Source organism: Bufo gargarizans, chromosome 8 (assembly GCF_014858855.1).
Source record: "Bufo gargarizans isolate SCDJY-AF-19 chromosome 8, ASM1485885v1, whole genome shotgun sequence".
In the NCBI taxonomy this organism is placed as follows: domain Eukaryota; kingdom Metazoa; phylum Chordata; class Amphibia; order Anura; family Bufonidae; genus Bufo; species Bufo gargarizans.
The window spans coordinates 41,294,812-41,322,804 of record NC_058087.1 but is presented as its reverse complement, the minus strand read 5'-3'; the positions used below and the strand labels follow the sequence as shown (position 1 = coordinate 41,322,804).

Here is a 27,993-nt window from a genome sequence, read left to right as displayed (position 1 = left end):
CCGTTAGCCCTTCCCCTTCCGCTATGTCAGTCGCTCCCTAAAGAGAGAGAGAAAGGAAGCGCTGCAGTGTCGGGCGGCCGGTAGAGAACCTTTTCTGCGCGGCTCTAATCCTCGGAGAGCAGGTCCCACTCTCTCCCCCACCCTCGTTCCGCCATCATGTCCAGGGAGAGGTTTCCAGCCGCGCCTAAAAGGAGCTCTGACAAAGCCAAAAGGTGCGAGGTGAAAGAAAGGGGTGTGGACGCCTGGGGAACTACAGGTCCCAGCGTGTCTTCCCGGACAGATAGCCGGGGGCTCCAGTGCAGGGCGCGCTGCGTTATCGGTGCAGTGCTCTGACCTATTGTGAGGGCTCTGCTGCTGTTCACACACTGCTGCGATTCCCAGTTTTCTGCACCGTGTACGAGTCTTATATATGTGTGGAGAAAGGGCAGTTCACAATGGACTCTTCTAGGGGTGCAGCCCCTAAATTACTGGGGAGCAGGGTCCTAGTCATCCAGGGGTTTCTCTGGACTCTGTTCACATCTGCACTAATCATCTCCATTGTTCTGCTGCATTATAAGAGGCGCATGGCTGCGGGCGTCACCTGGCTGTGCTGCTGCGGGCGTCACAAAATGTGGTGTCACCTCGGACCTGTGCTCTGATGTGTGTGAATGTGTTCATATGTGCCTGAGAAAAAGGATGTTTTAATATATGCAAGTGAGCCTCTAGGAGCAACGGGGGCGTTGCAGTTGCACCTAGTCTCCACTTTCTCTGCACCTGCCGCTCCCTCTACACTTTGGCAGGATCAGGCAGTGTAAACCTCCTCATGCCCGGCCCTGTCGATCAAACTGCAGAGAGAGCAGAGCCTCTAGGAGTAACGACAACGCCCCTGTTGCACCTAGAGGCTCATTTGCATATATTAAAACTTCATTTTTCTCAGCAATGCGGGCACTTCAGATGAGCGAATGGACTTTGGATGTTTCATCGCATAATACTGCGTTAGAGTACTGCTCGCTCCCTGTAGTATTAGAATGTATTGGCTCCGATGAGGCGAAGTTATTACTTTGCATTATAACTTCATGAAATAATTTCTACTGGAGAAAACTTTTTTTATTATGAAGTTATCATGTGAAGTAATAACTTCGGCTCATCGGAGCCAATGCATTCTAATACTGTACGGAGCTCCTGCTCCGTACAGTATTAGAAAAAAGTTTTATGCGAATTGACTTTGGATGTTTTTATCCGATGTCGATTGGCTCATCCCTAGTGGGCACATGGGATCATCACAGACGCCTTCAGCTGCCAAGTGCACATGTAACAGGTCAGTGTCATAGGGACAAACCTGACAGATGTCCTCTAAAGTCAGTAGGTACACATGGGACAGCACACATCCATGATTTACTGACGTGTAAATGAAGCCTAAGTCATAGTGTTTTTGTGGTACAGTATTGGCTACAATGGGATCAGCGCAGTAGGGTAAAGCACAGACTAGGGCTGAAACGATTACTCAAATTAATCGATTAACTAGACGCCCAAAAATCCTCAATGCAAATTTTTTCCATCGATGATTCCTTTGTGCCATGTGACCACGGGGTGTGAGTGAGGAGCTTGCCATTACTCACGCTCCGTGGTTGCCCGCACAGCGCTGCACTGGGTCCTGACATACACACATCGTCAGGACATTTTGGTTCACTGGTGCTGCGGCTGGGCACTGATGTGGGGGCGGGGTGGTGGGGGGGGGGGAACTGATGAGTTTTTATAGAAAACGTTATTTTAATTAGTTTTTTTCTTTATTAGAGTACTCGATTAATCGGTAGACTACTTGATTACTAAAATAATCGATAGCTGCAGCCCTAGTATTTTTGTAGGACGTGGTGGAAGAACCCTTGCAGCTGCCATAGGTCCAGTCTAGTAAATGGTCTCCATAAGTCTGTCGGCCGAGTTCACACAGTCCGGGAAACGCGGTTGTCTGCATCTCCCAGACTAGGGAAGCATCTTAAGTCGGGGCGTGTTTCCCAGATTGCACGCTGTTTTCTTCATATGGGCAATGCTCGTTTCTGACGGGCTCCTTAGCTCTGCTCTCTAACACTATAAACACTCATTATAGCGCAGTTCTCATCTGTCAGTAGTTTAGAGGTAAGGTTTATTAGATGAGTCAAAGTAGGATGCACACAGTTAGGGCTCATGCACAAGACCGTATGTATTTTGCGGTTCGCAAAAAATGCGGATGACGTCCATGTGCATTCTGTATTTTGCAGAACGGAACAGCTGGCCCCTGATAGAACAGTCCTATCCTTGTCCGTAATGCAGACAATAGGACATTCTGTTTTTTTTTTGCGAAACGGACATACGGAAACTGAATGCACATGGAAAAAAACGGAACAGATACGGAAAGAAAATGCGTTCCTGTGCATGAGCCCTTAGAAAAACAGTTAACCCTTTGTGACAGAATGGCTCAATATTTTTTGTAAAAGCCACCTGAAAATGTGAGTAAAAAAATCAGTAAACAAAAGTTGCCTCCAATGGTGTACATGGCCTTTGAATTGCGGTTCCTGTGGTCAGTAGGCTTCCAGCAGTAGGTGACTTGTCGGCTTTAATTGCTTATATTTTCTTCTCCACAGCGCAAATGAACTCGACCCAACCGCCCCGTGCAAGACTCCCATTCAGCTGCTACATGAATTTGGAATAAAGACCGGCAGCCCCCCTGTGTACACCTTGGAGAAGGCCGATGGACAAGCCCATAACCCAAGCTTCACCTTCCGCGTCTCCATAGGAGAGATATCATGCCTAGGTTTGTAAATTTAAAGAGAAAGTGTGGCAGTCCTTGGAGAATCCTTAGGCCTTTTTCACACAGGCATTATGTTTTTGGCCCGGATAAGATGCGGGTGCCTTGCGGAAAATGCGCGATTTTTCAGCGCGGGTACAAAACATTGCAATGCGTTTTGCACGCGCGTGAGAAAAATTAGCATGTTTGGTATCTAAACCCGAACCCGGGCTTCTTCACAGAAGTTCGAGTTAGGTGTTGTGTAGATTTTATTATTTTCCCTTTATAACATGGTTATAATGGAAAATAATAGCATTCTTAATACAGAATGCATAGTAAAATAGGGCTCGAGGGGTTAAAAATAATAAATAAAAATAATTTAACTCGCCTTAATCCACTTGCTCGCGCAGCCGGCTTCTCTTCTGTGTTCTTCTTTGAGAAATAGGACCTTTGATGACGTCACTGCGCTCATCACATGGTCCATCACCATGCTGATGGATCATGTGATGGACCATGTGATGACCGCAGTGACGTCACCGCAGGTCCTATACCTGTGCACAGCAAAGATGAAGACAGAAGAGAAGCCGGGCTGCGCGAACAAGTAGATTAAGGTGAGTTAAATTATTATTATATATTTTTTAACCCCTCCAGCCCTATTGTACTATGCATTCTGTATCCAGAATGCTATTATTTTCCCTTATAACCATGTTATAAGGGAAAATAATAAAGATCGGGTCCCCATCCCGATCGTCTCCTAGCAACTGTGCGTGAAAAACGCACAATATAGAGCATGCTGCGATTCTCACGCAACGCACAAGTGATGCGTGAAAATACCGCTCATGTGCACAGCCCCATAGAGATTAATGGGTCTGGATTCAGTGCGGGTGCAATGCGGTCACCTCACGCATTGCACCCGCAGATAAATCTCGCCCGTGTGAAAGGGGCCGTCCTGCCGAGCTATTATTTCCTTTCAACCATTTGCCAACGTATTGGGTCTGTGTGTGCCGCAAGGCCAATGGGAAAAGGTGGGATGGAAAGTGGAACTAAGTGTATGGGTAACACTGGGGGCAGCCAGACCTCCACTATACCGAGGAATGGGGTGTCCCGTTGCCTATTTTGGTGACCTAGCCTCAGGATAGGTCATAAATATCAGATTGGCACGGGTCCAACTCACAGGTCATCAATATAGGAAATGGGACAACCCTTTTAAGTTGAAGGGGTTGTACGAGTGTTTAATTCTATTAACTTATCCTCAGGATAGTGCTGGGGTTTAACGGCCACCGCCAGCTTTTTTTGAAGAGGCTGTGGCGCTCCTGTGATTACTGCGGCCTCCTCGCATCTCACCAGACACAGCGCCCCCCCACTGATCAGATACTGATGACCTCTCCTAAGAATAGGTCATCAGGATTCAGCCTCGTGAACACGACCGCATCTGTTTTGCGGTGCCCAAATCGTGGATCCGCAAAGTACGGATGTGGTCTGCAAGCATTTATTTTGCAGACCCATAGACATTGTCTATCTTTTGGCAGAACAGATATACTGATGTGGAAAGCATACGGATGATCCACGTGCTTTCCACATCTGTTTGTCTGTTTTGCAAAAAGGTAAAACATGTCCTATACTTGGACACAAAATGCGGTCCACGGACCTATTGAAGTTAGTGGGTCCGCAAAAAATGCGGATGCAACACAGATGGTAATCGGCGTTTGCGGACCGAAAAAATACATATGGTCGTGGGCATGAGGCCTGAAACACTCGAACCACCCTTTTAAGCCCCTTCCAGACGAGCGTTGGTCACGCTGCAAGTCCGCAGCACAGCTCCCGGCCTGAACTCCCAGCACTGCTGGGGTCACGTAGCATTATATTGATTTATGATGCTATGTAACCCTTAGGCTGAGTTCACACGGGCGAGATTTCCGCGCGGGTGCAATGCGGTAGGTGAACGTATTGCACCCGCACTGAATCCGGCACCATTCATTTCTATGGGGCTGTGCACATGAGCGATTTTTTTCACGCATCACTTCTGCAATGCTTTAAAATCGCAGCATGCTCTATATTCTGCGTTTGTAACGCAGGACAGGCCCCATAGAAATGAATGGGGCTGAGTGAAAATCGCAAGCATCCGCAAGCAAGTGCGGATGCGGTGCGATTTTCACTCATGGTTGCTAGGTGACAGTCTATTCACTGTATTATTTTCTCTTATAACATGGTTATAAGGGAAAATAATAGCATTCTGAATACAGAATGCTTAGTACAAGGGCAATTGAGGGTTAAAAAAATAAAAAATAAATTAACTCACCTTGTCCTCTTCATCGCGCAGTTCCCGGTCTCTTCTGATGAGCTGTCGGCTAAAGGACCTTTGGTGACGTCAGATCACATGCTCCAATCACATGGTACATCACCACGGTGATGTACCATGTGATTGGAGCATGTGATCTGACGTCACCAAAGGTCCTTTAGCCGACAGCTCATCAGAAGAGACCGGGAACTGCGCGATGAAGAGGACAAGGTGAGTTAATTTATTTTTTATTTTTTTAACCCTCAATTGCCCTTGTACTAAGCATTCTGTATTCAGAATGCTATTATTTTCCCTTATAACCATGTTATAAGGGAAAATAATACAATCTACACTACAACTAACCCAAACCTGAACTTCTGTGAAGAAGTTCGGGTCTGGGTACCACAGTCGGTTTTTTATCACGCGAGTGCAAAACACATTGCACCCGCGTGATAAACACTGAACATCGGAACGCAATCGCAGTCAAAACTGACTGCAATTGCGTACCCAATCGCGCGGATTTGCCGCAATACACCGGGACGCATCCGGACCTAATCCGGACACGCCCGTGTGAACCCAGCCTTACATAATGCTGCTAGTGTTATCCAATACATTCCAGAACTGTAAGTTTTCGGCCTGATCCGCTGCAGATTTTCTCTGTCACAGAAGATCATTCATGTCCTCTGTCTGTCCACCCCTTTGGCCAGGGTCCAAAAAGGGAACAAATCAGCAGGAGATGCACCCGTGTTCTCGGCAGGATTTCTGCAAGACTTTGTAAGGGCCCTTTCACACTTGCGTTGTCCGGATCCGGCATAGAGTTCCGTCGTCGGGGCTCTATGCCGGAAGAATCCTGATCAGGATTATCCTAATGCATTCTGAATGGAGAGAAATCCGTTCAGGATGTCTTCAGTTCCGGAACGGAACGTTTTTTGGCCGGAGAAAATACCGCAGCATGCTGCGCTTTTTGCTCCGGCCAAAAATCCTGAAGACTTGCCGCAAGGCCGGATCCGGAATTAATGCCCATTGAAAGGCATTGATCCGGACTTAAGCTAAACGTCGTTTCGGCGCATTGCCGGATCCGACGTTTAGCTTTTTTAGAGTGGTTACCATGGCTGCCGGGACGCTAAAGTCCTGGCAGCCATGGTAAAGTGTAGTGGGGAGCGGGGGAGCAGCATACTTACCGTCTGTGCGGCTCCCCGGGCGCTCCAGAGTGACGTCAGGGCGCCCCAAGCGCATGGATCACGTGATCACATGGAACACGTCATCCATGCGCACGGGGCGCTCTGACGTCATTCTGGAGCGCCCCGGGAGCCACACGGACTGTAAGTATACCGCTCCCCCGCTCCTACTATGGCAACCAGGACTTTAATAGCGTCCTGGCTGCCATAGTAACACTGAACGCATTTTGAAGACGGCTCCGTCTTCAAATGCTTTCAGTACACTTGCGTTTTTCCGGATCCGGCGTGTAATTCCGGCAAGTGGAGTACACGCCGGATCCGGACAACGCAAGTGTAAAAGGGCCCTAACAGGTTAATGAAGAAAATGCTGCAGACTGATGGTGGGACAAGATTGGCTCCTGTTCACATTGGTTTTTAGGTTTAGTGATGATGCGCTTCTTTGTTTTCCTACAATGACCAGAATTTAAAAGACAAAAAATATCTGTGGCTGAGATACTGTAGATCTTTGTCACAGAAGTGAGAGAGTGATCGCATCCCGCGTTGGTAAGAGAGGTGACAGGCGGCGATCGACAGGCGGCGATCTTTATTTTTTTTCCTGCCGTTACTTACAGCTTCCCCTTTACCTCGCCGTTTTGTAGGCGTAAAACCTCTCCTCTTGCTCCCGGAATCTTGCATTGGGAGCTCTGTATTATTTAAAACCTAAGGCTACATTCACACGTCAGCGCTAGGGCTCCTTCACATCTGCATCGCAGATTCTATCCGAAAGACCAGAGAAAAGTCCAGCATTCAGGGACCTCCTGCTATGTAGAGAACGGGTCCCTGAAGTGAAGGAGAGCGCACAGTGCAAGCGCAGCCAACTCTCCATTCACTGCTATGGGTCTGCCAGAAGTAGCTGAGCGAGCGTTTGGCTATTTTTGGAACTCCCACAGAGGTAAAAGGAGGGCGTTCGCGCTTCGGGGGTCCTGTACCTGGGAATAAGAGTGGGTCCAGGAGGTGGGGTCTGTTCCGATCTAACATTTATGGCATATCCTAGCGAGATGTTATCAATGGTCCTAGATGGGAATACCCCTTTACGGCTACTTTCACACTCTCGTTTGGTGCGGATCCATCATGGATCTGCACAGACGGATCCGTTCAGATAATACAACCCTCTGCATCCGATCAGAATGGATCCGTTTGTATTATCTTTAACATAGCCAAGACGGATCCGTCTTGAACACCATTGAAAGTCAATGGAGGACGTATCCGTTTTCTATTGTCATAGAAAACGGATCCGTCACCACTGACTTGCATTGTGTGTCAGGACGGATCCGTTTGGCTCAGTTTCGTCAGACGGACACCAAAACGCCTCCAAAGCGGAATGGAGACGGAACCTTTTCCATTCAGAATGCATTAGGGCAAAACTGATCCGTTTTGGACCGCGTGTGAGAGCCCTGAACCGATCTCACAAACGGAAAGCCAAAATGCTAATTTGAAAGTAGCCTAAGCTGCTCAATGGGCTCTGTAGGACGTACTGACCTTTTGTGGTTGTATTGCTGCGTTTTTCACAAAATGGCAGCAATGTGCAGATATACCCTAACCCCCCTCGTCAGCGGTGTGAGCAGGACTACTTCAGGGGGATTTTTTTTAAGTTTTTGCTACCACAAATAAAAGCTTGATATTCGCAGAACTGCAGCTTTCTCCATTCACTTCACAAGACTGTGAAAGAGCACTATAATTTTTCGGGGGGGAAGAATCTTTTTTTTTTTTTTTTTTTTTTTGCTTTAGTAATAGTAGCACCAGTTGACTTGGCTGCTGGAGGCAATGTGATATAATAAGCCTCATACGTGTGAACAGCTGCAGCCCTTGGATCGGGCGATGGGAGTGGTAGATGACTTTGATATTTGCTGTCCTCCTCACTCCGTCTGGGTTAGGAACAGAGGACACACATCAGTAGTGATGTCTGAGAAAACGAACCAACCGACCAAGAAACAAGGAGGTGAGATCTGCTTATTCCTAATACAGGCGGACAGACCGGGGTGGTAAAGTTGGGGCAAAGTTTTACGGGACGTGTAGTTTGTTTAGGCCTCATTCACACGGCAGTTGCATGTAAGTACATAAAGTCCCTGCAGCTTTGTCTTATACTCTAGATGTAAGGCTCCTAGGGGCTCATTCGCATACATTTCTCAGCAATGTGGGCACATATGAACATGGGACCGACACAGATGTCGTAAGCGCACATGCAACAGGTCAGCCAGTGTCATAGGTACAAAACTGCTGACAGATGCTGTTTAATTAGTACGTCCTTTTAAATGCTGAAATCTAGGAGTAATACAAAAAAACAACGTAAATGATTTCTGAGTTGAGACCCTTGAGATTTCTCTTCTTTGGTGCCACTCTGCAAGAGGATGTCTATTGTACATTTTTGGTGACCTTGTAAGATGATATTGAGACCCCTCTAGTGTATAAAGGCAATGTTCCCCATAATAGCACTACATTTAACAACTTGAATGCATGCAATTCTTAAGTAAAATATATCTATTCTACTGAGAAATCGTATATGGATTTATTTATTTTTTAAATTACCGGTATGTTTTTTAGCGAACCTGTAAGGGTGATACTTTAAGTACTTTAATACCACGTGCGACTGGCGGGCCGATGGTAGAATTTAGAATGGAAGCAATCGCAAAGTAATAATCTTAATCATACAGAAAAGTCATCTGATATTCCCATCATATGTACGCACTGAAATATTGTGATATTTAATATTTGTGAGTCGTCCGTGTAATGGCAGGTTGCAGTCTGGTCTGTTGCAGCACTGAGGTCTACTGCCATTATACCAGTGCAGTCTGCTGTAGTTACTCGGAGATCCGCAAAAAGCATGTACATAAGGGAAGACGATTCAATTCACTGGAAACGGAACAGGTTACGTACAGCATAGCATTTTTATTAAAGAAAAATGGTAGTCGTGTTCTGTGTGTGATGTTTTAAAGCTGCTTTCGCTCATCACAGAGCATACAGTATATCAATGCACCCATAATCGTAATATCAGACTATTTTTTAAGGGGTTGTCACTTCAGCAAATATCATGTAGATAAAGTTAATACAAGTCACTTATTAATGTATTATTATCCATATTGCCTCCTTTGCTGGTTGGAATCATTTTTCCATCACATTATACACTGCTCGTTTCCATGGTTACCACCATCCTACCATCAGTGGTGGTCGTGCTTGCACACTATAGGAAAAAGCACCAGCCTATGTGTGCTCCCACAGTCCCGGCCACCAGAGAGGCTGATACTTTTTCCTATATTTTGCAAGCACGGCCACCGCTGATGGTAGGGTGGTGGTAACCATGGAAACGAGCAGTGTATAATGAGATGGAAAAATGACAAGCCAGTACAGAAGGCAATATGGACGATCAGAACACGTTAGTAAGTGCCTTGTATTAACTTTCTCTACGTAAATGGCATTTGCTGAAGTGAGACAACCCCTTTTAAGGCCTATGTCCACCTTCATAACCATATTTTTTTAATTGCTCCTGCCTGTCTTGTATATAAAAATCTGTAGTTTTGCAAATAGTCTTCCTTAGAACTACAGCTGCTATGCAGCCTTGCCGATCTGTGTCTCCATGGTAACAGACAACAGCCACACCTTGTGTAGTCGGATCATGCAGTCAAATGCCCTTGTCTCCTCCCTTTCTGGAAATTTACCAGATGCATGTTAAGAAGCAGTAGGACATCGGTGGAAATGAAGTGTGACTGCACGGGGTGTGTTTGTTGTCTCTTACCATGGAGACACATAGGTCTGCATTGAAGCTGTAGCGTACTATATAGAAGTCACTCAGGCTACTGCTGGCTCTAAAGCGGTCAATTAAAATGTTCTCATGGTCTGTTAGATGTCTTGGGATGTCCTACCTGTGGTGACGGGGGTGGGAGGGTCTGAGGGGATATGGCCGTGTCATATTGGCAGGATGTGATCCTCATGGTATTGTCTTCATTTAGAAAAGACGGTTGTCTTGAAGGTTATTCGTACAACCTACCAATGGATTTATTTCGGATGGTAGGAATTGTTTCCTCAATGACGATAACTTTCTGTTGGGCTGTAAATTGATGTAGCTTTCCATCTTGGTGACCTTGAGTTCTGTCATCTGCAAGTTCCAAGGATTATATTGTTCTTAGCAGATGCGTAAATGTGCTAAGTATATCTGGCTTCTTGCAGCTCATGGTTTCCCAGAGGCAAGCACTACGTGGGCTTTTCCTGTCATCTCCACAGATAAACCTAAAACCCACCCAGACGTACTCTGTAGTAGAGTTGTTGCAATACCAAATTTTTTATGCGATACTCAATGGCTTTCGATACCACCCGAAAAAAATAAAATGCCAAAATAGCCACGTGCATTCCGCATTTAAAAAAATGCAGAATCGCGCAGTTATTAATTTATATTTTAATAGTTTGGACTTTTTGGATGTGGCGATGTGATATGTTTATTTATTGTTAATATATTTTATATGTAAAATTGGGAAAGGGGGTGATTTATACGATATAGATTTTTTAGGGCCGATATCGATACCGATAATTTGTGAACTTTCAGGCCGATAGCCGATAATTTATACCGATATTCTGGGAATTTTCATTTTTGAAAAAAAAAAAAAAATTCCCACAAATCTGCTGAAAATTAATGTTTATTAATGTGTATTTTTTTTTTGTAAATCTTTCTTTTATATTTAATATTTTGGTGTTTTTATTTTTTGTAACTTTTTTTTTTTTAACTAACCTTTAGCCCCCTTAGGGACTAGAACCCTTGTCCTATTCACCCTGATAGAGATCTATCAGCGTGAATAGGAGCTCACACTGTCCCTGCTGCTGTGTGCTCTGTGCACACAGCAGCATGGAGCTTATCATGGCAGCCAGGGCTTCAATAGCGTCCTGGCTGCCATGGTAACCGATCGGAGCCCCAGCATTACACTGCTGGGGCTCCGATCGGAGGAGCAAGGGAGGAGGGGATCCTGTGGAGGGGCGCACTGCGACTGGGGTGGGGGGGCCCTATGCGCCACCAATGCTTAATACTGGGGGGGGGGGGGGCGCCCTGCGCCACCAATGTCTGATACTGGGGGGCTTGGGGGGGCGCACTGCGCCACCAATGAAGCTTAATCTCACATTTATTCATATACAGGAGGCGGGAGCTGCAGGATCACATAGCCGGCTCCCGACCTCTATGAGCAGTAGCTGCGATCCGCGGCACCTGAGGAGTTAACTACCGCAGATCGCAGCTACAGCTCATAGAGGTCGGGAGCCGGCGATGTGATCCTGCAGCTCCCGCCTCCTGTATATGAATGATAGATTAAGCTTCATTGGTGGCGCAGTGGCCATAGCTCCTCCCCTCCTCCTGTCCCCTGTCCTTACATTGGCGGCAGCAGCAGCACAGGGGGAGGAGACACTGCTTCCTTCTCCCCTGTGCTGCTGCTGAGGGAACACGGAGAGCGCTGTCAGCAGCGCGATCTGTGTTCCCCATACACTATCGGTAAATCCGATAATCGGTCGATCCCTAATTTATACTCTTACTTTTTTACAGTTTATTAACTATTCTCCCCCCCCCCCCCCCCCCCCCTTAGGGGCTAGAACCTGGGATCTTTTGATCCCTTGTCCTTTTCACCCTAATAGAGCTCTATCAGGGTGACTAGGACCTTACACTCTCCCTGCTGCCCTGTGCATAGTGCACACGGCAGCAGGGAGCTGACTATGGCAGCCAGGGCTTCAGTAGCATCCTGGCTGCCATGGTAACTGATCGGAGCCCCAGGATTACACAGCTGGGACTCTGATCAGAAGCTGCCACTGCACCACCAATTAGAAGGGGAGGGGACCCTGTGGCCACTGCGCCACCAATGAGAAGGGGACCCTGTGGCCACTGCGCCACCAATGAGAAGGGGACCCTGTGGCCACTGCGCCACCAATGAGAAGGGGACCCTGTGGCCACTGCGCCACCAATGAGAAGGGGACCCTGTGGCCACTGCGCCACCAATGAGAAGGGGACCCTGTGGCCACTGCGCCACCAATGAGAAGGGGACCCTGTGGCCACTGCGCCACCAATGAGAAGGGGACCCTGTGGCCACTGCGCCACCAATGAGAAGGGGACCCTGTGGCCACTGCGCCACCAATGAGAAGGGGACCCTGTGGCCACTGCGCCACCAATGAGAAGGGGACCCTGTGGCCACTGCGCCACCAATGAGAAGGGGACCCTGTGGCCACTGCGCCACCAATGAGCAGGCTACATAGAGCAGCGCCCAGGGATCGCCCTGCACTTAACTATTATTCCCGGGCGCCGCTCCGTTCGCCCTCTGTGGCCCAGTTACTGTCTCCTGCTCTGTATGCTAATTACTACTATCGGAGGAATGGGGAGGAGACATCAGCTTCTCTCCTGGGCGTTCCTTCTCCCTTGCTGTGACGTTCTGTGCTGCGATTGGACAGCGCCACAGCAGGGAGAAGGAACGCCCAGGAGAGAAGCGAATGTCTCCTGATTGCTCCGATAGTAGTAATGAGCATACGGTGCAGGAGACGGTAACTGGGCCACAGTGTAGGGCGCCGCTCTATGTAGCCTGGTAACTTAAAGCCCGGGCCCATTTAAAATCCTCCTATCATTGGTGGCGCAGTGCGCTTGCCCCTCTCTCATTGGTGGCGGCAGCGGCACAGGGGGAGGGAGACACTGCTTCCTTCTCTCCTGTGCTGCTGAGGGAACATGAGCGTGCTCTCAGCAGCGCACTCATGTTCTGTGATACTAGACTGCGCAGCCCAGTATCGAAAAAATGGAAATCCTGGTATCGTATCGATACCGGGACAAAATGATCAAAATTTTGATACCCGCAACAACCCTACTATGTAGCAGTCTAATATTCAAAGGGGACATCATCAGGATCCTTCTGGTGTCCCATCTGCTCCACTACACAGTGAATTGTACATTATATAAAAAAAGGGAAGCCTAGATGAACCGTACTTTCATTCTTCGACGTTTCATTGGAAAGATGAAGTTCTAGGAGAGCCTCATTCACCCAGAAAAGGGCTGCTTTAGAAACGAGCAAGGAAGGCTCTGTCTGGCAATGAAGATGTGCAACATCCTTCCAAGACAGAGGCGGTCTTTGTATTGGTGCTGAATACTGGACAGGTGCTGGCTCTATATATTCAGGGAAGGAGGAAGCAACTGCCTGCCCACATGCTGTCGGGAAGTTGCCGTGTCCTAGATTAGGGATCAGCAACCTCCGACACTCCAGCTGTTCTTAAACTACAACTCCCAGAATCCGCCATTCACTACTTTTGGAGCTACAAGAGCAGGTGAGCAAGTGTGCATATTTGGAGTTGTAGTGTCACAGCTGCTGGAGTGCCAGAGGTTGCTGACCCTTGTCCTTGGTGAACAGGATTTCCTCTTATATAATATATGCACAATTTATTGCCCATCCACATGGTAGGCGGTAAATTTGTGATCGTCAGGCATCTGAGCGCTGGGGCCCCCACCTATTACAAGAACGAACGTCCGCAGTGTGAATGGAGAGGCAGTCTAGCATGAACATCGCCTCTCCATTCAACTCTATGGTGCTGGTGAGATGGCAGAGTATGTCACGCTTCACTCATCATAGCGTTGGCAGCGCACATGCTGAAATACCGCTCTATTGATTGAGATGGGGGAGTACAGCTCTGGGCTATGTACAATGAATGGAGCAGCAGGGGGCATGCTTGATCTGCCGCTCTTTAGGATAGGTGAATGGGACTCTGTTCTTAGGATCGGTAGGGTCTCAATGGTTGGACCCACCCCTATTGAGTGGATAGAGATAACTTGTAGCACCAGGAATACTCCTTAAAGGTGCTGTCTCACTGCAGCAAATAGCATTTATTATGTAGAAAAGGTTAATACAAGGCACTCACTAATGTATTGTGATTCTCCATATTGCCCCCTTCTCTGGCTGGATTAATTTTTTTATCACCGCTGCTCATCATCGCTTCTCATTTCCATGGTTGTGCCCTGAAATCCAGCACAAGCGTCCGTGCTTGCACACTATAGGAAAAGTACCAGCCTATGTGCACTCCCATGGTCCTGGCTACTAGAGGCCAGCACCTTTTCCTATAGTGTGCAAGCACGACCACTGCTGATGGATTGCAGGGTGGTCGCAGTGTATAATGCGATGGGAAAATGAATCCAGCCAGCAAAGGAGGCAATATGAAAAATCGCTATAAATTAGTGAGTGCCTTGTATTAACTTTATGATAAATTCCGTAGCTGAAGTGACTCAATCTCTTTAAAGGAAGAATAATGTTTTCAGGATAATTTTTTTTCGGACATACTAAAAAAAAAAGTCTTCCTGTTTGAGAATAATTCTTGTTCTATTTCTTCTTTTTCTAGGCGAGGGGCCTAGCAAGAAAGTAGCCAAACATAAAGCCGCCGAGTCAGCTTTGAACATACTGAGAGCAGATGCCAACTTGAAGTAAGATTTTTGTTTTTGTCAACATTTGACTATGTAGGGATTAGCAGCCTCCAGCACTCTATCTGTTGTGAAACTACTACTCCCAGCATGATTTATTCCCTTCCATGGCAGTTCTGGGAACAGGCAAGCAAATGTGCACGGTGGGAGTTATATTTTCACAACAGCTGGAGTGTCGGAGGTTGCTGATTTCTATTGTAGCTGATTCTGTCTAGTGGGTCATGATTTGGGGAATACAATATCTCTTTAAGGAGAGCGCCTTAGACGGTGTTCTCATGTTACATTTAAAGGGTTTGTATACTTTTGCCCACTTCTGCCCTTCCAGCCTATGTAACTGGCCTGTCCTCACCTGGATACATACGGCAGTATTGTTATACCACCATTGTATTTGCTGTAAGGAATGTATGTACCGTACATGACGTATCCAAGGAAAAACTAGATTTTAAATTTTTTTTTTTTATATTTTCTTTTGTACCTCATCCTATGGTTAATGTTCGTAATCAGTGTTATTCATATTCCGCTGTTACATGCCAACTATTGTCTTAATTTACAGTTTACCTATGACAGAACCCATCACGAAAGATGTACCTAGACAACCAGTCAACCAAACTCAAGGCAATCCAGTTGGTTCCTTACAGGTACCTATTTGTATTCATATTTATGGGAGGCGGTGGATGTTACACTGATGTATTCCTTGCATACGTCACTGATGTGGGGAGCCAGTATAGTTTCCACACCTGATGCTAGATTGAGCGTATGCCTTCTGCTTCTATCTGGAAGAAAAGATGGTTTTCGCTGGAGCCAGGTTTCAGTTGGGCAAATGCTGCATGCAGCGGTTTTTGTCCGGCCGTCAGCAGGCTGACAGATCTCCTACCGCTAGTTCGCTGTGATGGCTAACCTCCGGCACTCCATCTGTGATAAAACTACAACTCCCAAGATGCACACTTGCTTGGCTGTTTTTCAGAACTTTATAGAAATGAATGGAGCATGCTGGGAGTCGTAGCTCCACCACAGCTGGAGTGCCAGAAAGCATGTCCTGTCTGGGTAAATAAAGATTTTTCTACTTTTTATTTCATGGAGTGCTGCCCGCTTTTTTGATTTTTATACATTGGATTTGCTTGATCCTAATTGAGCCAGTTGCACTCCCTTGTTTTCACAATAGACGGTGCTGCCACTTTTTTTATTATATATATATATATATATATATATATATATATATATATATATATATATATATATATATATATATATATATATATATAACAAAAGTTTGGACCTTCTCATTCAACAAGTTTTCTTTATTTTCATGACTATGAAAATTGTAGATTCACACTGAAGGCATCAAAACTATGAATTAACACATGTGGAATTATATACATAAAAAAAAGTGTGAAACAACTGAAAATGTCATATTCTAGGTTCTTCAAAGTAGCCACCTTTTGCTTTGAATACTGCTTTGCACACTCTTGGCATTCTCTTGATGAGCTTCAAGAGGTAGTCACCTGAAATGGTCTTTCAACAGTCTTGAAGGAGTTCCCAGAGATGCTTAGCACTTGTTGGCCCTTTTGCCTTCACTCTGCGGTCCAGCTCACCCCAAACCATCTCGATTGGGTTCAGGTCCGGTGACTGTCATCTGGCGCAGCACCCAATCACTCTCCTTCATGGTCAAATAGCCCTTACACAGCCTGGAGGTGTGTTTGGGGTCATTGTCCTGTTGAAAAATAAATGATGGTCCAACTAAACGCAAACCGGATGGAATAGCATGCAGCTGCAAGATGCTGTGGTAGCCATGCTGGTTCAGTATGCCTTCAATTTTGAATAAATCCCCAACAGTGTCACCAGCAAAGCACCCCCACACCATCACACCTCCTCCTCCATGCTTCACGGTGGGAACCAGGCATGTAGAGTCCATCCGTTCACCTTTTCTGCGTCGCACAAAGACACGGTGGTTGGAACCAAAGATCTCAAATTTGGACTCATCAGACCAAAGCACAGATTTCCACTGGTCTAATGTCCATTCCTTGTGTTCTTTAGCCCAAACAAGTCTCTTCTGCTTGTTGCCTGTCCTTAGCAGTGGTTTCCTAGCAGATATTCTACCATGAAGGCCTGATTCACACAGTCTCCTCCTAACAGTTGTTCTAGAGATGTGTCTGCTGCTAGAACTCTGTGTGGCATTGACCTGGTCTCTAATCTGAGCTGCTGTTAACCTGCGATTTCTGAGGCTGGTGACTCGGATGAACTTATCCTCCGCAGCAGAGGTGACTCTTGGTCTTCCTTTCCTGGGGCAGTCCGCATGTGAGCCAGTTTCTTTGTAGCGCTTGATGGTTTTTGTGACTGCACTTGGGGACACTTTCAAAGTTTTCCCAATTTTTCGGACTGACTGACTGACCTTCATTTCTTAAAGTAATGATGGCCACTAGTTTTTCTTTACTTAGCTGCTTTTTTCTTGCCATAATACAAATTCTAACAGTCTATTCAGTAGTACTATCAGCTGTGTATCCACCTGACTTCTCCACAACGCAACTGATGGTCCCAACCCCATTTATAAGGCAAGAAATCCCACTTATTAAACCTGACAGGGCACACCTGTGAAGTGAAAACCATTTCAGGTGACTACCTCTTGAAGCTCATCAAGAGAATGCCAAGAGTGTGCAAAGCAGTAATCAAAGCAAAAGGTGGCTACTTTGAAGAACCTAGAATATGACATATTTTCAGTTGTTTCACACTTTTTTGTTATGTATATAATTCCACATGTGTTAATTCATAGTTTTGATGCCTTCAGTGTGAATCTACAATTTTCATAGTCATGAATATAAAGAAAACTCGTTGAATGAGAAGGTGTGTCCAAACTTTTGGTCTGTACTGTATATATATCACTTCCAAAAATATAAAAACGTGAAAAAATGTGTTTACCCATGTGGTACAATACAGAGATGTTTCGGCTCATCCACAGAGCTTTTTTTTTTTTTTTTTTTTTTTTTTTGCTTGAGAGAGGCTCTGTGGATGAGCCAAAACATCTCTGTATTGTGCCATTTTTCTAGTTTTTATATTTTTGGAAGTGCTGTCCATTTTCATTTAGCTATATATTGAAAAAACAAGAAGCAATCTTTGGAAATTTAATGATAAACAAGCAAGTTGTTCGTTTCATATACAGTAATCATAAATCATCAAATCATTACCGCTGCCGCAGTATCGCTAACAGATACCTGTTTGTATTCATATATTATGGAAGCCGATGGATGTTGCGCTGATGTATTCCTTGTATATATTCCTGATGTAGGGAACCAGTATATTTTCCACACTAGCCAGCGCTCGGCTATTTTTGGCAGCCCCATAGAAATGAATGGAGGGAGGCTGCGGATGCGCGGTGTGCCCTCCGTGACTTTCAAGGCTCTGATCACGAGATAGGTTTGGGTCCTACCTCTATCAGACAATGGGGGGGCATATCCTGGCAAAATGCTCCCATTGTCTGAGATGGGAATACCCCTTTCATATGCAAATTAGGCCTTTGGTGCAACAAGGGCAGCACTATTGCTCTTGTTGCATCCAAGCTTCGCTCCTTTCTGTTGCCAGCCCCTCTCGGGCTGCTTTGCTACTGCCTGCCCCTGTCAAAGCATGCAACGCGTCTGATTGGCAGGACAACCCCTTTAATGTGACGTGTCCACTGGACTTATCCAGAGCTCCCAAGTGTCCAACTGAATCAGCATTAACCTAGTCCACCTTTACTTGATTGACATGGCTGGCTATCTCCTGTGTCATCCACAGGCCTCCCCAAATCTAGACAGGTGGGGACCAACACATAATTTAAAATGAAACTCTGCCCACGGCAGTGAATTGACAGCGCCCATGTGGCGGGTCACCAAATTGCAGCTCATTAGGCAGATTTGGTGGGCCCCTTAGCAAAAGACAATTCAGCAGGACACTTCAGCGCTAATTAGGATACAATGCAGGAGATTTTATAACTTAATTTTGTAAGGTATGTGGCGCTACTGTGACCACATAGCCATACATTTAGAAAGGGGCTTGCATGCGAAACAGCACTGCGCCGACAGACCGCCCCTGTCAATCAAAGCAGTGAGGGAGGGGGTGGAGCTTGGATGCAACAAGAGCAATGGTGACGCCTTCATAGCACCAAAGGCCTAATTTATATATTAGGAAAAACTACCGTAACTCGGGAACAGAGCCTCGGATCAACAAAAGAAAAAGTGTTTTAATCAGGGGAACGACCGCCATGTGTCTGTGCAAGCAAGGGATTCTCTTTAGGAGGTTAAAGATTGATAAAAGATGGCTGGAGTGAATCGGACTTGTTAGATCATTCCCAACTTCAGAGATGTTACATTATCTTGGGGTGCGGAGAGACAGCAGTAAGCTGTATTAAGAATCTAATTATAGCGATAAGAAATAGCTGCAGCGTCAGGAAATGTTAACAATGCGGCCTCCGCTGCCCAACCATATGTATTACTAAACTGATCTACTTGGAGAGAGGGTGGCAAAATGCCACAGACCTACTTATTTATCCAGACTGCTTTTGGCAGCAGCCCCGTGACTTGGTCCAAATTCATATCTGACGTTCTACGACAGCAGGTCCTCTTCATGTTGAATTTGAGAAGGGCTTAAGCTCAGCTGCCATGCTCCTTGGCACACAGGGATCCAGTGAGGAGCTCCGTGCACAGGAGCCAACAGCTTGTCTTCTGCTCTCCTCAGTATGTGGCTTTCATCCTTTCTTCCTAGTGTCTTCTCCTTTCCTTCTTTGCATAGGTCGTTAAAGGGGTCATCAAAGACTATACACAATGCTCTCCCATATGCCGGGCCCCTCACATTGAATATACTTACCTGGCTCCCCGTGCCGCTCCTGGTCCCCGCTCTGCCGCTGCTGCTTCTCCGCAATATGTGGAACAGAATTGTGGACGTGTGAATGGAGCATAAATGACAGGACAACCCCTTTTTAGATGTGATGTGTCCACTGGACTTATCCAGAACTGCCAAGTGTCCAACTGAATCTCCCCGTGCGCGGATGAAAACCTCCATTGATGGGGGGGGGGGGGGGGGGGGAGCAGGTGTGGACAAGCCTCCCTAACATCGCGGGGGACACTAGCGAGGCTCGTCCCTGCCTGCCATTGGCTGCTTCCCCTGACACTGGATGTTTTCATCCGCACACAGTTCAGATATGGATTTGGACCAAGCCACGGGCTGCTGCCAAAAGCCGTCTGGATAAATAAGTAGGTCTGTGGCATTTTGCCACCCTCTATCCAAGTAGGTCAGTTTAGTAATAAACTACAACGTCCAGCATGCTCCTTTTGACTTCTGTGGAAGGTTAGAGAACAGCCTAGCAAGTGGGCATTCTGGGAGTTGTAGTTTCACAGTAGCTGGAGGTTGCTGACCCTGCTGTAGCACATGTAAACCCTTTTCTAAACATACAGTTATGGGTTCAGTATCATCACTTATACTGGAAAATGGTTATAAAATCTCCTGTGCTGTATGGTAATTAGGGCTGAAGTGTGTGGTCATTAAAGAGGTTGTCCTGCCATTTATATTGATGGCCTGTCGTCAGGATAGGGCATCAATATCTGATCGGTGGAGGTTGGACAGCCGGCACCCTCACCGATCAGCTGTGTGAAGAGGAGGCAGTGCTGCATGTGAGCACTGCTTCCTGGTCATTACACTGCCCCTCGTGTCAGAAGATACGGCGGTGCAGTGTAATGACAAGTACTTGTAGTCCACAGGAGATGACATGTAGTGTAATGAAGAGGAAGCGGCGCTCGCATGGAGCACCACCTCCTCTTCAAACAGCTGATCTGACGATAGGTCATCAATATAAGGGTCCATTCACACATCCGTATGTATTTTGCGGATTCGCAAAACACGGACACCGGCAATGTGCGTTTGCATGTTGCGGACCGCACATTGCCGGCACTATAATAGAACATGCCTAATCTTGTCCGCAATTGGACATGTTCTATTTGTCCGCAATTGGACATGTTCTATTTTTTTTCGGGAACAGAGTTGCGGACCCGGAAGTGCGGATCTGCATTTCTGGATCCGGGCAGCACATAGTGTGGCCCCATCTAAATGAATGGGTCCGCAATTCCGTTCCGCAATATGCCAAGTGTCCAACGGAATCAGCATTAAACATCTCCTGTGTCATCCACTGGCCTCTCCAAATCTAGATAAGTGAAGACCAACACATACTGTAATTAAAGTCTATGTACACCTTTTAAAAAAAAAAAAATGTTTAATGATTGCATTTAAATATTTTCAATTGGCCTTTATTAAAATATATTGAGCCATTCTGTCACAAAGGGTTAACTGTCTTTCTTTTCCAACTGTTGGAATGTTACTTTCCCTTTGTGTAGGTCATCTAATAACCCTTATCTGTAAACTACTAATAGTTCATAATTAAGCCACATTCTTGTCAGTAAGATGCGAACTGAGCTATGAGTGTCCATAATGTCAGAGAGCAGAGGTAACTGTCCTTTCACACTAGAGTTAGTTTTCCGGTATTGAGTTCCGTCACAGGGGCTCAATACCAAAAAAAAACACGCTTCAGTTTTGTCCGAATGCATTCTGAATGGAAAGCCATCCGTTCAGGATGTCTTGAGTTCAGTCACTGTACGGTATTTGGCATGCTGCGGTATTTTCTCTGCCCAAAATTCCAGAACACTTGCCGGATCTGGCATTAATTTCCATTGGAATGTAATAATGCCGTATCCAGTACAAAGTGTTCCAGAAAAACTGATCTGGTTTGCCGGTCTGCGCATGCGCAGACCTTTAAATCTGTGAAAAAGATAAATACCGGATCCGTTTTTCCGGATGACACCGGAGATACTAATCCGGTATTGCAATGCATTTGTCAGACGGGTCCGGAAACAAATGCTATCCGTTTGCATTCGGATTTCCTGATCCGGCAGGCAGTTCCAGCAAAAGACCTGCCTGACGGAATTCAACAACACAAGTGTGAAAGGGGCCTAAGGAGCCCGTCTGCTCCCCAGATGACGGAAAAGACAGGAAATCCACAGGCCGCTAGTAGAGCATCTCATCTATGTACACAAAAAAGGATTCCATATTGTTAATGAAGACCAATTGAAAAAATTATTTTTAGCTCAAAATAAGTACAATGCAATAATAATAGAAAATAGCCCTCATGGGTGTACATAGCCATTAAAATAAAAATCTGCCCACAGCAGGGAATTGGCAGTGCCCACGTGTTGGGTCACCGAATTGCGGCTCATTAGCCAGATTTGGTGGCCTCCTTGGCAAAAAGCAATTCAGCAGGACACTTCAAAGCTCTTTATACGGCCAGCAGACATTCAGCGCTAATTGGGATACAACGCAGGAGATTTTATAACTTCATTTTGTAAGGTATGTGGAGCTACTGTGGCCATACATTTAGAAAGGGGCTTGAATGTGAAACGGCACGGGGGCAAAACCTGGTGACAGTTCCCTTTTAAGAAATTTTCCGCCCATATTGTTCATGCACTTAATGTGGAGCATTATTGTCCCTAGTAGGGTGTGTTCAGACATGCTGGCGTGGTTGCAGGCTTTAGGTGCAAATAGTGTCCAGTGCTAGTGAATGGTGTGTTGCAAAACTAGGGATAGGCAACTTTGCCGAAAAACAAAAGCTTGATTATTATCAATGTAAAGAGGACCTGTCGCCACTCCTGACATGTCTAATAGCTTCATGCATTCCCCGTGTAATAACAATTCTGGAGCCTCTATTCTTATTCTCTATTCTTATGTTGTGCCATTCCTTTATTATTCCTACTATGAATGAATTGCTATTAGCCTTTAGTAAGGGTACAGAGGGAGGTAACCAGTTGGCGGTGTGTACCTGCAGTCTGAACATGGCAGCACTGACTGGATAAAGTGAGACTGGGGAACACCCCCTAACTGGTTACCGCCCCTCTGTACCATTACTGAAGGCTAATAGCAATTCATTCATAACTTCTAGCAGGAATAATCAATTTGATCATCTTTGAGTACCTATAACTTAGTGATTATTTTTTTGGCATGTGTTAATGGAAAAAACAAGCAGTTCCACCCCTTGGCTTTTGCACTTTAAATTTACGGCATTCACCCTTCAGCATAACTAGCGTGTTATTATACTCGTCAGTACGATTACGGTGATGCGGAAAAAGTGTCGTTTTATGTGACTTTTACTAATTTTGCACAAAAAAACAATAGTTTACATGGGCGCATTTCAAACGCCATAACTAGGGATGAGCGAATTTCATGTGCGGGTTCGAGTTGTGGTATTTACGGAATTGCATTATGGATTCCGTTACCACGGACTATAATGCAATTCCATGACTGAATGCCTTTAGAGGCATTCAGTTATTCATTCCGTCATAATAGAAGTCTATGGCCTGCATAACGGATCCGTCCTGTTTCCGTTATGCAGGAGAGGACTCCCCTGCATAACGGTAACCGGAAGGATCCGATATACAGGCCATAGACTTCTATTATGACGGTGGCATTCCGTCATGGAATTGCGTTATGGTCCGTGTTAACGGAATCCATAACTCAATTCAGTAAATACCACAACACGAAGCGAAAATTAATTTCTAAATATGAAATTCGCTCATCCCTAGCCATAACTTTTCCACAAATTCCGTTGTGTACGGGCTGTTTTGCAAGGCAAGATACACTTTTCATTGGTACCATTTTGGGGTACATGGGATGCTGTGACCGTCACATTTAGGAAGTTAAACAGCCATGGTCAAGGTTACCTGAAATCCGGCCGTTATAGTGGGAGCCTGACTATAGTCGGTTCTGCACTCCTGCTGGGATCCGGAGCGCTATATCGGCTCAGCCTGTGCGGGGTCTCTCAATGATTAATGTCGCGGGTGGCAGGGTCGACTATTTTCATGAAGTAAAAAAAAATAATAGTCAGACAAATTTAATTTGATTATTCGCCCAGCCCTAAGTGCAGTAGTAGGTTGCGGGGGTGGGGAGGGGTACTGTGTCTGACATGTTGGTATGACATATGCCAGATAAGCGATTACAGCGCAATGTCTGCACACTGATCAGTACCGTTGCTGGTAACGTCCTGGCACATTATAGGAACGTCACTCATTTAAGTAAAACTTTTTGTTAAATTTTTTTGATTTTGAAGAGAAGCCTCTTGTCCTTCTGAGCTTTGCTTACTGTCTTCTGTCCTACTTTTCTAGGAGCTTGCTGTACAGAAAGGATGGCGACTACCTGAGTATTTTGTGTCTCAAGAAGCAGGACCACCTCACAAGAGAGAGTTCACCTTATCCTGCCGCGTAGAAAGTTTTGTAGAAACCGGTAAGGTCATCATTCTGTTTTGCCGGGGGCGCTCTTATGTTTTAAAGTGATAGGGTGATGCTTTGCACTGTACATACTGAGATAGATATAGATATATATCTATCTATCTCTCATCCTGCTTTTTTATTTTATTTATAAAGTGGGGTTTTCACACTTTGCAAACAAGCAGAGAACATCTGACTAACCCATCAGTGTATCCAGTCTCTATACGCACTCGTTATACAGCGCAGAATCTGTCAGGAGCACTTCTTTATTTCCTTTAAATTTTCTTGTTGGGTTCATGTTATATTTTTTATATATATTTAGGAGATGTAATATGGTAATGTGTTTTTTCTTATGTTATTTTTTTTGTTCCCCCCCATTTTCTCTCCAGGTTCTGGCACATCGAAAAAGGTGGCAAAGAAGATAGCAGCAGAGAAATTGCTCGCCAAACTAAAAAGCATTCCAGCTGACAGTATCAATATATCTTTAGTGAGTATTCAGAGGATATATTTTCTCACATACCACGTGAAAACATTGCTTAGGTTATGTCCCCGTGGACTTTTATGTGGCTAATCTGCAGCGTTGTACAGTAGCAGCCAAGTGGATGAGATTTTAACCAATGGCCGACTGGGACGAGCCTCCCTAGCATCATAGGTGGCACAGCTGGCGCTAGGGAGGCTCGTCCCCGCCTGCCATTGTGGATTTTTTTCATCCGCGCATGGGGAGAAGCTGTAGGAGTGGCGCAGAGAGCGGGGACCTGGGTAAGTATATTCAGCTTGCAGGGCCCGGCATATGGGGGGGATTTAGGATTGGGTAACCCCTTTAATGGAATTTTCCAGGGGAATAATTCGTTTTAGAAACAAGAATCTGAATGGATTAAAGAGCACCTGTCGCCTCTCCTGACATGTCTGTTTTAGTAACTACTTTTTTACATGTAATAATTCTATAGCATCTGTTCTTATGATTCTGTGTTGTGCCATTCCTGTATGAATGAATTACTAGCAGTCTGCAGTAAAGGTACAGCTGGGTGTTACTAGGGGGGGGGGGCGGGGGGGGCAGGCAGAATGCTGGAAGCACAACACAAAGTCTTAAGAATAGATGTTTTTGAATTATTACAGGGAGATAGCAAGTAATTACTAAAACAGACATGTCAGGAGAGGGGACAGAGCCTCTTCAAACATAAGAAAAAAATAAAAGATCTCCTGCTCTTCGAACTCTGTTGCAATCCCTGCTGCTCCACCTTCTGGTTCCAGGCTTGATGCAAAGGGAAGTGGCTTGGACTGACTGCTTAGACAGTTAGTGGCCAAGACTGGTCACCTCCTGTGCATTTCAAGGGTTAAAATCCACCACTTTCATGCTACAATTGCAGTCTGCGCCTCATGTCAATTTCTGGCAGATACTTTAAACAGTGTGTGGGTGAGAGTCGTTAAAGGGGTGTTCTGGTTGGTATAAGCGATCCCCTATCCACAGGATAGAGGATAACTTTAAGGGGGTCTCTCGCTTAAGTAAATGGCATTTATCATGTAGAGAAAGTTAATACAAACCACTTACTGATGTATTGTGATTGTTCATATTGCCTCCTTTTCTGGCTTGATTCATATTTCCATCACCTTATACACTGCTGGTTTCCATGGTTACTACCACCCTGCCATCCAGGAGCAGTGGTCGTGCTTGTACACTATAGGAAAAAGTGCCGACCTGTCTGGGCCAGGACTGTGGGAGCGCACATAGGCTAGTGCTTTTTCCTATAGTGTGCAAGCATGGTCACCGCCGATGGATTGCAGGGTGGTTGTAACCATGGAAACGAGCAGTGTAAAATGTGATGGAAAAATGTCCATATTGCTTCCTTTGCTGGCTAGATTCAATCACAATACATTAGTAAATGCCTTGTATTAACTATCTCTACATGATAAATGCCATCTGCTGAAGTGAGATGACCCCTTAAAGATAGGCCGTGCCGGTCATTTCAGGGGAGCTGCAGGGGGGTTCGAGGCCCCGCTCTTGTACTGCTGTGATCTACACTGATGGATAGGGGATAACATGTACCAACCGGAATACCCTTTTAAAGCTACTTTCAGATATGTCATTGAATGGCAGTAGTCTGTTCTAGCAGAGGAAGAGACTGTGTAGCCAGACACGACCACATACCACCTCATCCCCATTGACTGTAATGGTATCCAGCAGGTTCTTGGCATAAATGTCCTGCACGACTTTTTGTCTGACTGAAAGCCAGCATTTATGCTGAAAACCCGTTGTATCCCATTATAGTCTATGGGGATCTGGTGGTGTGCGGCCGTGTCCAGGTAGCCCAGATTACGGTAATGCCAGCAGTCTGAATTGTAATCTGCTGGACCAGACTCCCGAAGTTCAGTGATGTGAATGTAGCCTGACATAACAACGACTTTGCGGTTACTGCAAATAGCTGCTGCTTATGTGTGGCAGACTATATCTCACATGTGGACGTGCTCTTAATTTTCTGTTGCTTCCTAAGGGTCCATTCACACCTCCGTAGTGTATTGCGGTTCCGCAATACACCCGGCCGGCACCCCCATAGAACTGTCTATTCTTGTCTGCAATTGCGCACAAGAATAGGACATGTTCTATTTTTTTCCGGGAGCCACGCTCCGGAAATGCTCTCCACATCTCTTCCGGCCCCATAGAGAATGAATGGGTCCGGATTCGTTGCGGAACGGATCCGGACCCATTCTACGGACGTGTGAATGGATCCTAATACCAGTTTAATTATTTCTCAGTTTTCAATATGTAATGTGATTGTATGTCGGCTGACCCTACCATCTGTTTGTTGGTGGTGGCCACAGTAAGTCTTTATTTTACAACTTTTCTTGAAAAGTATGTCAACAAAAAAAAAGCGATACAGATGCACGCCTCCCATATGTATGCTAGAGAGGGTCACACTTTTGGCATACACACTGTCCATTACAGGCTATGGATATGCTCTGCATATACATTGGGGAGTTTGTATATTTTTTTTTTCTATGTTAACAATTTTCTTTGTCGTTTTAGAAGAAACCTGTTGGCAATAATCCTGGATGTACCTGGGAATCCCTAAAAAATTCTTCTGGTGAGAAAATAAACCTGCTGAAAAGAAGTCCGCTAAGTATTCCTAACACAGACTATGTGAAAATGCTGACCGAGGTGGCAGAAGAGCAAGATTTTCGCGTTTCCTACATGGATATAGGTAAGGCAGTACCCAGATAAACCCTGGTGAGGAACATCAAGACAGGTGGTCTTCCCTGTCTCCTGTAACCAAATCCAACAAGAGCTTATTCACACGGGCAGGTCTGATTTATTTATTTTTCCCATCTGCTAATAAAATGGATCTGTAAAAAAGCGGATGGCGTCCTTGTGCGTTCCGATTTATTTTTTTTTTTTTTTTTTTTTTTTTTTTTTTTTTAGAAAGAGCTATTCTCATCTTCAACTACAAACCAGAATAAGACATGCAGAGAGTATTGAGGATAGGACATGTGTGCTCTGTTACAGGGCTGTATGAGCGTACCAGTGTCGGCTGCCATACAAGTACATAGTAACTGTATCATTGTGCTTCTGTTGCAGAGGAATTGAGCGTTAATGGGCAGTACCAGTGTCTGGCTGAACTCTCCACCAACCCAATCACCATTTGTCACGGAACCGGGCTTTCGTGTGGCAATGCTCACAATGATGCTGCCCACAATGCACTGCAGTACTTAAAAATCATGGCGGGAAGAAAATGAAAACGGATGGAACAAAAATGAAGACTGAAGCCTTCGCTTCCTACCTCTCCTTGTCCCTTGCCATTTACATGACTCGTTGAAATGGCCACTAAAAAGAAAGAATAATTGTCCCTGTTCTGGATCACTCCATCCTAAGTATTATTCTGCATTATGCTTTCAGTTTGACACCAAGAATATGTGGTATGAATTTTCAATTTGTTTTAATGTTATTAAATTGGAGAAACCAGTGTGGTTTTTGTTTTTTTGGGGGGGTATTTTCTTTCTTGGCAATGGGATGGTCATCAGTTTTATGGGGAGGATGTAGGCCCCATTCACCTGAATGTGGGGCCGCCGTGCCCATGTTGCAGACTGCA

General features: G+C 45.5%; 1 protein-coding gene across 3 annotated transcripts; it reads left to right on the top strand.

The window, feature by feature from the left end:
- The first annotated feature begins 27 nt into the window (after nt 1-27).
- On the top strand, nt 28-27,867 carry PRKRA (protein activator of interferon induced protein kinase EIF2AK2). Of its 3 annotated transcripts, none has more exons than XM_044304655.1 (8): nt 28-212; nt 2,598-2,767; nt 14,564-14,645; nt 15,196-15,280; nt 23,810-23,927; nt 24,301-24,398; nt 26,937-27,108; nt 27,483-27,867. In XM_044304655.1, the coding sequence occupies exons 1-8, from the start codon at nt 157-159 to the stop codon at nt 27,638-27,640; spliced, it is 939 nt and encodes a 312-aa protein (XP_044160590.1). In that variant the 5' UTR covers nt 28-156; the 3' UTR covers nt 27,641-27,867. The 3 variants fall into 3 exon arrangements, with proteins under 3 accessions (XP_044160590.1, XP_044160588.1, XP_044160591.1); XM_044304653.1 differs by having other exon boundaries at nt 29-212; nt 26,934-27,108; XM_044304656.1 differs by lacking the exons at nt 28-212; nt 2,598-2,767 and adding an exon at nt 8,028-8,174 and having other exon boundaries at nt 26,934-27,108.
- The last annotated feature ends 126 nt before the right edge of the window (nt 27,868-27,993 follow it).

Coding starts and splice junctions, on each gene's coding strand:
- PRKRA (XM_044304653.1), top strand. CDS start 157: ATGTCCAGGGAGAGGTTTCCAGCCGCGCCTAAAAGGAGCTCTGACAAA. Junction 15,281..23,809: donor ATCCAGTTGGTTCCTTACAG/GTACCTATTTGT, acceptor CTACTTTTCTAG/GAGCTTGCTGTACAGAAAGG. Junction 27,109..27,482: donor CGTTTCCTACATGGATATAG/GTAAGGCAGTAC, acceptor CTTCTGTTGCAG/AGGAATTGAGCGTTAATGGG.